Below are 10,789 nucleotides of genomic sequence, written 5' to 3'. Positions count from 1 at the left end.
CGTGACTAAGTCACGGCTTTGTAAAGAAAAAGGACACAGTCGTGACTAAGTCACGGCTGTGTAAAGAAAAAGGACACAGTCGCGACTAAGTCACGTCTGTGTAAAGAAAAAGGACACAGTCGCGACTAAGTCACGTCTGTGTAAAGAAAAAGGACACAGTCGTGACTAAGTCACGGCTGTTTAAAGAAAAAGGACACAGTCGTGACTAAGTCACGGCTGTGTAAAGAAAAATGACACAGTCGTGACTAAGTCACGGCTGTGTAAAGAAAAAGTCGTGACTAAGTCACGGCTGTGTAAAGAAAAAGGACACAGTCGTGACTAAGTCACGGCTGTGTAAAGAAAAAGGACACAGTCGTGACTAAGTCACGGATGCGTAAAGAAAAAGGACACAGTCGTGACTAAGTCACGGCTGTGTAAAGAAAAAGGACACAGTCGTGAATATGTCACAGATGTGTAAAGAAAAAGGACACAGTCGCGACTAAATCACGGCTTTGTAAAGAAAAAGGACACAGTCGCGACTAAATCACGGCTTTGTAAAGAAAAAGGACACAGTCGCGACTAAGTCACGGCTGTGTAAAGAAAAAGGACACAGTCGTGACTAAGCCACGGCTTTGTAAAGAAAAAGGACACATTCGTGACTAAATCACGGCTTTGTAAAGAAAAAGGACACAGTCGTGACTAAGTCACGGCTGTGTAAAGAAAAGGACACAGTCGTGACTAAGTCACGGCTGTGTAAAGAAAAAGGACACAGTCGTGACTAAGTCACGGATGCGTAAAGAAAAAGGACACAGTCGTGACTAAGTCACGGCTGTGTAAATATGAAACTAAACAGTAAACCAAACACTTGAATCTAACCATTATTTCAAAACAATTATTTTAAACAAAAGAAACTGTCCAGCCATAAGCACTCATAGAAACTCGTATTTGCTCCACTATAACGTTAATGTGTAGGAAGTTGATGAGGTATAACTTTAAAACGGTGGTGATTGTTGATTGGTTTATACAAAGATGTCCTAACATTAATATGCAAATTATTTTGCAAAACAGATGCGGACTGCAATACTGCTCTTGGGATGGAGAATGGGTTTATTCGAAACGAACAAATAAAAGGCTCTGATTTCACTTATGGACACTTTCCACAAGAAGGCAGACTCAACAGTTATAAATATTGGAAAACGGAATATCCGAGTCCAGCTGATCCGTGGATTCAAGTTGATTTGAAAGATAATGTCACCATAACAAGGATAAGAACACAAGGTAGTGTCAGTGGGTGGTACATTGAACATGATCATTGGGTATCAAAGCTGCAGATACAATATGGCAATACAGAAGATTCACTGGCATACATTATGGATGGTTCTGCACCTAAGGTAGGTCTTCGTGATTTTATTGCTGAATGCGTATGTTAGTATTTAGTTATATTTACTAGAATGCCTGAGTGCGTGTTTGTACTCTCATTCTGAATACGAGGAATGTCCTTGTGATAGCAAATAATTTTGATTTTTTTTTTAATTCGCGAGAAAATGCAAATTTTATGGCAAATTATTGCAAATTTACATTTTTGACATGTCCTCGAAGTAAACTTTATAAATACAATGATATTAGTTAGGTGAAAAAGTTCAATTTGGTGACCACTCTCTGGCTAGTAAGGTTTGACGATTGATTCGACTTCTATGGACCATTTAGAAAAAAAATAGCCACCATGTCCCTCGCGAAAATGCCGGGATTTTCGCGAAATTGAACTTTTTCACCAACTATATGTATATGTATTTAAAGTGTAACACAAGAGTTATATCAGTTGCAGCAAAAAGTGCTCGATGCATTATTTGCAGAGCTTATAATAATATAAAATTTAGGTATTTATTGCAACCATTGGTTTCACGCACGTTTGCACGGCGATCATCAGGCAAAAATGACCTGTTTATATTGCACGGAAAAGTGGAATTACTTTGCGCGGTCGCGACGCTCAATATTGCGAGCGTAACTGCGAGAGTCGCGACAACGGCGGAAATTATATGCGCGTAGTCCAGTTCAGCCGGTGTAGGACCGTGCAGAACTGGTGCTGCACGAAAAAAAACACCATTTAACTATTTGTATTTAAAGTGTATGTATCTTGGAGGAACTAGAAGGAGTCAATTGGGATATAATAGGACTAAGTGAAGTAAAAAGGCGGGGTGAGCAATTCATGGAGCTCAAGAGCAGACATCAGTTCTATCATATAGGTTTAGACAACAAAAGTATGGCATGAGTTAGATTCCTGATCCACAGGAAATAGTCAAAACACATAACGGAAGTAAGAGGTATCAATGAGAGATTGGCACAGGTCACACTGAAGTTAAATAAGAAATACAGCATCAAGATAATGCAAGTGTATGCTCCTACAACAGCCCATGAAGACGAAGAGGTGGATAAATTGTATGAAGAGATAGCCGAACTGCTGAAAACATCAAAGACACATTACAACATGGTAATAGGAGACTTCAACGCCAAAGTAGGATTAGGACAAGATGGAGAAGAAGACGTAATGGGAAAATTTGGGTTAGGAACAAGAAACGATAGAGGCGACACACACCGACATCGCCTGGCTAATAATTATTTGGTGCAGCAGAGACACTAAAATGAATACACGGGATCGATACACGTGAATTGCTATGCACGATTTTGATATCAGACGAAAATCTTCGAATACCGGGTTAGAAAATGATGAATATCTCCGTAAATGATTTCGTCTCAAGAAACCAGATGTGGTCTCATACACTTGAAAATACGTGTTGAACAGCTATGATAGTCGTCGGCGTGCGCTTTGAAAATTGGCCGTGCGCTTTGAACTCAAAATCTGACCAAAACTCGTAATTTTATATTGCGTTGGTCCTGCATGGACTACAGCGTGTAGTACAGCTGCACTCACTACTAGGCAGTATAAAAGTCAATGACCATTGACCTCAATGGGGTATACAAGCTTATTCACGCACAACCAAGATCAATTACCCGGCTATTGTAAGTAGCCTTAGTCATGTGGCACAGCACAACATGGAACGGAACATGTTAGGGATCACCTACATAGACAGAATGACAAACAAATGGGTTAGAGATCAAACTAAGACTCAAGACAGATTGGAAACAGCCAAACACAGGAAATGGAATTGGGCAGGGCATATCAGCAGAAGAACAGACAACAGATGGACTACAGCAATTACTGTATGGTAACCGACCATCATATGAATTGTTTGACATTTTGTATTGAAGATAAACATGAAGTTTCCTAAAAGGCCCAACATTATTTGATATCAGAAGAACCGGACATTCCTCGAATTCAGAATGCAATTTGGTGTGTCTGATGTGCTCTCAGGTCCCACAAAATACTGTGTAAACATGGTAAAGGTGGGCAACATAACATCTTGTCAAAATGTCATTTTTTTTATTGCAGACATTTAATGCGAACAGTGATAGAGATACAGTTGTTAGTATCACGTTTCCCCAACCAATTAGCGCCAGGTTCTTACGTATTATACCTACAGAATGGCATACCTGGGTAGCACTACGCTTTGAAGTCATTGGCTGTGGTAAGATTCCTTTTTGTTAAGTCGAGTTGATATTACGTGGTTTGATTCTCGGGCCCTATGTAACCTACGTAATTTTAGGTGTACCACAGTGGTTTCACACGCGTTTGAGTGGGACTTTTTTTTGCGCACTTTCTTAATGTGTATGGAGCGTATTTTCTTCAATATTTTGACAAGTTGACTCGAATATTCTATTCTATATTTTTTGGCAATAGTGTATGTTGCAGATACTATGTCAAACGTTGTAATTTTGTGTTTTTGGTCACAAAGATTTGGTATTTTTATTCCCGATTTGAATTCGCCAGCATATGGCCCGGAAACTTTACAAGGGTGCAGAATTCGGCGGAAGTTTGACGGTAAATTCGTCTTTTTGGACACTAAAAATGCATTCGATCCTTAATTTTGTTTCTATCGAGTCTTTTATTAGTAAGCACAATGAGGTGGGTACTAATAATAGGTCAAAACGATAATTTTGAATAAAACCTACTTCAAGTGTGGGCTTTATTTTTCTCAATACCGCTTTGCAAGGCACCATTACCAGTAGAACTACCAGTTTCTAATGGACTGATCCGTCATACGGATTGATTTTAATCCCATGTTTCAGTTGTCATCTATCATCAATCCATTAGTTCATTCGTACGTACGTACGTTCTCTTTTTGTTTCATTAATGAATGAATGAATGACTGAATGAATGATTAATGAATGAATAAATAAATAAATAAATAAATAAATAAATAAATAAATAAATAAATAAATAAATAAATAAATAAATTATTAATTAATTAATTAATAAATTATTAAATTAATTAATTAATTAATTAACTAACTAACTAACTAACTAACTAACTAACTAACTAACTAACTAACTAACTAACTAACTAACTAACTAACTAACTAACTAATTAATTAATTAATTAATTAATTAATTAATTAATTAATTAATTAATTAATTTAATTAATTAATTAATTAATTAATTAATTAATTAATTAATTAATTAATTAATAATTAATTAATTAATTAATTAATTAATTAATAATTAATTTATTAATTCGTTCGTTGAGAAGAAGAAGAGAGGGCCTTATATTTGTAGACAAATACGGCTATACCCGCATGTTACCGGTGTAGACAAACTTATAGTCCTTATCCCAGGGGAGTCGTCTCTCTTACTCTCCATAGGTTGCTGTTGTCAGTTTGTCTTATTCACAGTGAGGCTATGCAATTTGATAGATTGAAATTCACAGTATACAATTTGATTAGGGGAAAGCTATTCCAGAGGGAGTATGTCCTGCTCTTGATGAGACGTTAGAAATGTGCTTTTTCCAGATCAGCTTGCTGTCGACTGTGACTCCCAAGATCTCCAGCTCCTCCTTTCAATTTTTTTTAATCTTTCAATTACATTCCTCTTTCTTGATATTGTCATTGTCTTACATTTCGATGGCTCGAAGGTCACCTTCCATCTGTCTGCCCAAATCCTTATTTCTCCAGCTCTCTGTTCTGGCTAGCAATAACGGCTTTAGGGTTAATTCTAGATGTAATCTCACAAAAGAAGGTGGAATCATCTGCGTAGAGGTAGAGTTTGTTTTCACACTCATCACCCAGGTCATCAGTGAAGACAGAGAACAAAAGTGGGTCCAAGATTGACCCCTAAGGAACTGATGGATGGTGACTGGCCAGATAAGACCACTTTGATGGAACGAACTGTCAGGTAGCTCCTAATCCAGGTGAGCAGCTTATCGGATACTTCTTTTTGCCATGAGTTTCGAACGAAGGTCATTATGCCAGACTTTGTCAAATGCTTCTTTGATGTCCAGGGCAATCATGCGCACTTCGTTGCATCTGCCCAGGGAGTTGGACCACTCTTGGTTCAGAATGGTGAGGATGTCAGCTGTGCTGTGGCCTAAATCTAAACTGTCCATATGAAATCAATTGGTTTTCATGGAGATACTTCTGAAATTGGTTCGGTACAACAGCCTCCATAACCTTGCTGATGATGCAGAGCAGAGAGACGGGGGCGGAGCATAGATGGATTAGACTTTGAATCTCTCTTGTGAATATGTATGACAGATGTAGTCTTCCATTGGCTTGGGAACATTCCCTTGGAGAAGCAAAGCTCAAGCAACAGGCTGAGTGGTCTTGGAAGTTCTGCGCTGCACTCCTTCAGGACTCTTGTTGGAATTTCATCAGGACCAGTAGCTTTTTCTGGTTGCAGATTCCTAAGAAGCTTCCTAACATCTTTGGCCTCGAAGGCTATCTTTTCCATTGAGCACGTTGCTGAATACTGAACTTCAGGAGCAGATTCTACTGGGCTGGCAAGCTGACGTTTAGCGGCAAAGGTCTTTTGATGTAGTGTAAACTTGTCGCCCATCCTTCAGCACTGGTATAACAACTCTGGTGGACCATGTCTTGCTGTTTAGGCTGCCATCTGAGAGTTCTTTCCTCAGCATGTTGTTATAGCTCCTTCTGGCTACCTTCACTGCATGATTGTACTCCTTTTAGCTTTTGTAAACTTATCCTTTTTTCCTAGGTGTTGTTCTTTTTTATCTTCCTGAATAAGCGGCGCTTCTTGGTTGCTGCTCGTTTGTAGTGGTCATCAAATCATACCTTGTCTTCTTGAAGACAAGCTTTGCTGGTATGAAAGTGTAAATTGCATCATTGATAATAGTGGTGATGTAACTGCAAGCTTCTTCTGGGTCATCAGATTGGAGTGCAAGAGACCAGTCTGCAGATTCAAGAAAACCTGTCATTCCCCAGTAGTCAGCCTTAATATCGTATTGCCAGATTTTGCGCTTGTAGGGTTTATCTATGTACAGCGGTATATTCAGTTTAAAATAAACTGGACCGTGGTCTGATGTACCTAGTCTTGCATGTACTGTGCTGGTGGCATCTAGATCACTGATGACCAAGTCAATGATCTGGTCTTCCCGTGTAGGTTATTTGACAAATTGTGTTAAACCAAGAGCATTACACATCTCAAGTGTGCGGCGTCCAGCAGCATCTGTTCTTCGGCTGCCACGCCATTCTTCGTGGACATTGAAGTAGCCAAGAAATATGTTGACGACCTCACCTTCGCTGAAAACCGTTCCTCTAGTGTGACTAGCAATTCGCAGGCCGATCTTGGTGACTTCCTGAAGTGGTCGGTAGACAATCAACTCCAACTTAATCTCGTCAAGTGTGAAGCCATGCAAATGTGTTTCAAGATAGATTCTCCTCCTCATCCAGACTTAAAATTGGTCCCACTCCTCTCTCTTTTGTGTCTTTTGCCAAAGTGCTGGGTATTTGGCTCCAGACTGACCTCAAATAGGATGGTCAATTTGACCACATGTGTAAGAATTCCAATAGAAGGCTATTCATGCTTCGTTCTCTAAAGAAGTTTGGGTTCAATACATCCGAGTTGGTGACCGTTTACAGAGAATATATTAGACCCCTAGTTGAATATTCCGATGTCATTTGGCACTCTACTCTCACATCCAAGCAGGCCATCAAGCTTGAGAACATCCAAAAAAAGAGCTCTGAGAATTATCCTTGGGTCCAATTATGTGTCTTACGACAATGCTCTTGTTGTGTGTAATCTTGATAAGCTATCTGATAGGAGGGAGCAACATTGCCTTAATTTTGTTCGTACATTGTCCAAATGTGATCGGACCATCAAGTTGCTTCCACCCAGCAGAGGTAAGGCTCATGGTAGACAATTAAGAAACAATGCCAATCTCTCCCAACTACGTGCCAGTACAGTAACCCATCATAACGAATTATATCATATCATATCATATCATATCATATCATATCATATCATATAAGAAGAACTACTGATTGTACATTGAATTCAGAAAGCTTTGACAAGGGGGTCCAGATAGCTGATGATATCACTGTTAGCACGATGTGGTCTATAGTATTTTCTGTGACTTCATTGTTACTCAGAACCACATCAGCTCCATATCTTCTGGATCAAGAGCACTGTCATGGAATATGGCGATACCCTCCAGGCAATAGATGGTGATCCCGCCTTTGTTGGATGTAGGTCCGTCTCAACGACAGCTGTGGGAGTATCCTGGTATAGTTATACAGTCAGCAACATCACTCACAGTAGCACCCAAGAAGGTTTCCACGATGACAATAATGGATGGCTTTAGTTCATGGCACAGATTGGGCAGCTTAAATAAAATTAAAATAATAAAAATGACACTTATTAAGCGCCTTATCAAACAGGTCAAAGCGCTGTACAAGAAATGACTTAATGATACTATCTTAATCTAAATTCTTACGCAACCATCTTACGTTACAATCTTAAAACACTCATACAGCTTACCTATGTTCGAAAGTAGTACTCTGATGGTAGTCCTCTGATGTTCATCTATTAAGTCAGATCCGTTTCAAATAGTCGTTTGGCAGAGATGGGTCGTTTACGTTTTGATTCGTCCATTCGAAGCTTCTTTAACTTACTTGTAGCGAGAGAAGTTGAAGAGTGGGGGGGGGGAATTTCTTTCTTTACAGAACTTAAACATTTTTGTGTCTTTCAAGATGCAAAATTAAGTCAGAATATTTAATTCTGTTTGAAAAAATCAGAAACTTGTTCAGAGTGTGCTTTTATACTAGGAAAGGGACCTTATTATTACGATTGTTATTTACACATCTAAGCGGTGCGGTGGAGTGAGCACTATACATGAACTAAACTAAAAGCATCCTGAGATTCAGAACAGTACGGGCATCCAGATGGCAGACGATACCTCTCTGTCCATCTACCCATCAAAACAATTTCAAAAAGCTTCAAAACAATTATTTTAAACAAAGACAAAGGCATAAACACTCATACACAACCCTATTTGCTCATAATAACTTTACTGTGTAAGGTTAAGTTGAAAAGGTGCTGATTAATTGCTGTTAAATGCTGTTAATTGGTTTATACAAAGACGTTCAAACATTATTAAATACGTATATATGATTAACAATCGTTACAGATCCGGACTGCAATACTGCTCTTGGGATGGAGAGTGGGTTCATTCTAGACAATCACATAACAGCCGCTGATTATTACACGGCCGACGGGCTCATCCCAGATGACCAGCGTCCAGCAGATGGCCGACTCCACCAAAGACCTTACTGTTGGGTGTCAACCTTCTCCAATCCATATGATGATCCGTGGATTCAAGTTGCTTTCAAAGCCTTCGAAAATACGGTCAACATAACAGGGATACAAACACAAGGTAGTGGACCTAGTATTTGGCATTCATGGGTAACAAAGCTGCAGATACAATATGGCAATACAGAAGATTCACTGGCATACATTATGGATGGTGCTACAGCCAAGGTAGGCCTTCGTGATTGTATAGCTGCATGCGTACAATAGTATTTTATTATATTGACTAGAATGCCAGAGTGCGTCTTTGTACTCTTAGATGATTTTCAATGATATTTAAATAAACACTCATTAGACAGTCATTAAAACATCATAACATATTACTTAAAGAGGCGTGGTCCGATTTTTCATGTTCTGTTTTCTATCTTAGATTATTAAGACCTACCATTAAAACGATTCGTTTCCAAATTTTGAGTTGCATTGTTGTAGCGGTTTTGATATGAGAAGTAGAAACGTGTATAACAATACCCCATAGGATAATACACACACTTCCGGTATGTACGTTTTGTTCACACAATTTAAACGAAACATATCTCGGGCGTTACTTGGGTAATGAGAAAAATCATAACATATCACTTGTATGAACGGGCTTGCAGCAAATTAGCCACAGTAGCAAATCAGAATTATGTATTAATTTAAAACTTAGACCAAACTAAAGATAAGTCTTCACTCCATCTATATGTAGAGTTTCATACAAATTCTAACATTTCTTATGTATTTCTTTATTTTTTTAACATTACCTAAATTTTTCCACATTTTAATTTTTTTAGCCTACATGGAGTGTGCTATGGTATCCAAAGTTTCAGGGATGGTGTATAAGCTTAATATCTAAATTCTCTTGCCAGCTTTTTTCGATAAAGTGTTTAATTTTTTAGAAAATTAATGTTTAAATTTTTGATTTTAGGGAAATTTAGAAACACCTATAATTTAAAATTGAAACACTCAATTAAAAATGGATGGCGAGAGAATTTTCTAAATTTGATTACCTTTCATATGACACCTTGTTTGTTGAAATTGGACCTATAGTTAGCTCAAAACAAATTCTAGAATTTAGGTAATTTAGTGTTTCTAGAAAAAAGTCAAGAAAATTGAAAAAAAAGTACTAACATTACCATTAAATTTAAAATATCTCCTTTATTAAGACTAAAATCTTGGAAAAAATCACTGTCCTTATTAAGTAGCATTTTTGCAATAACATAAATCAAAAACCAGATTTACGCAGTGGGTATAAAAAGAAAAAATAACATTTAAACAAATTATCTGTTTTCATAAATTAAGCTGATTTGATTAACTTGGCAACATGCCAAAAACATTTTTCAATCACAAAAAATTACGTAAGTCCAAAACGCTCATTTGGAAATAAAAATAAAAATTGGCAGGTGAGTGGGGTGGGTGTGTGTGATGGATAGGTGACATAGTGGTGGTTGTTGTTTAGTGCGGATTTTTGTAACTATTTGATTAAATAGACCAGTTCAATAATGAACAGTATGTCTATTCATCTTGTCAAATGTCCTTTTTTATTGCAGACATTTAATGCGAACAGTGATGAAGATACAGTTGTTAGTATCACATTTCCCCAACCAATTAGCGCCATGTTCCTGCGCATTATAACGAGAGAATGGCATAGATGGGTAACACTACGCTTTGAAGTCATTGGCTGTCATAATTAATATGGTAAGAAGCCTTTTTGTTAAAGTCAAGTCGAAGCCATAAGGTCATATTTTATCAGTTTTATTTTGCTTATTAATATTACCAACCTGCGCTACGTGGTTTGAACGTTTGAGGTATTCTCGGGGCCTATGTAACCGAGCGTTTTTAGGTGTACCACAGTGATTTCACACGCGTTTGAGTGGGACTTGCAGGGAATACGCGTTTGAGTGGGCCTTCAGATCATAAGGTAAAAAGGCAATGTAGCCGACATAGCCATACTAATTATTCCAGTGCTTGAAAAAGCCAAAATCTTCAAAGGCCATTCGTATCCTAGGGGCCCGCCTAGGGGTTTGAAATATACGGGCCTTCAGCAATTTTCACGGGCCCAAGAACTACCTGCCGATTGGCCAAAAAGAAGTTTTCATTATCAATTGGACCAATCA

At 38.1% G+C, this 10,789-nt stretch overlaps 1 protein-coding gene across 1 annotated transcript; it reads left to right on the top strand.

Annotated features, from left to right (window-relative positions):
* The first annotated feature begins 1,059 nt into the window (after positions 1–1,059).
* Positions 1,060–10,366, top strand: LOC140164097 (lactadherin-like). The gene is made up of 4 exons (XM_072187345.1): positions 1,060–1,370; positions 3,428–3,563; positions 8,518–8,867; positions 10,223–10,366. The coding sequence occupies exons 1-4, from the start codon at positions 1,074–1,076 to the stop codon at positions 10,364–10,366; spliced, it is 927 nt and encodes a 308-aa protein (XP_072043446.1). The 5' UTR covers positions 1,060–1,073.
* The last annotated feature ends 423 nt before the right edge of the window (positions 10,367–10,789 follow it).

The sequence above is a fragment of the Amphiura filiformis genome, chromosome 11 (assembly GCF_039555335.1).
Source record: "Amphiura filiformis chromosome 11, Afil_fr2py, whole genome shotgun sequence".
NCBI classification, from domain to species: domain Eukaryota; kingdom Metazoa; phylum Echinodermata; class Ophiuroidea; order Amphilepidida; family Amphiuridae; genus Amphiura; species Amphiura filiformis.
The sequence above is the reverse complement of the archived record's forward strand: the minus strand, read 5'-3'. Positions and strand labels throughout refer to the sequence as shown.

Bases quoted from the DNA above. Each gene is read 5' to 3' on its own strand.
- LOC140164097 (XM_072187345.1), top strand. From the start codon at position 1,074: ATGGAGAATGGGTTTATTCGAAACGAACAAATAAAAGGCTCTGATTTC. The intron at 1,371-3,427 runs GTAGGTCTTCGT...TTTTTATTGCAG, and splicing joins TGGATGGTTCTGCACCTAAG to ACATTTAATGCGAACAGTGA. The intron at 8,868-10,222 runs GTAGGCCTTCGT...TTTTTATTGCAG, and splicing joins TGGATGGTGCTACAGCCAAG to ACATTTAATGCGAACAGTGA.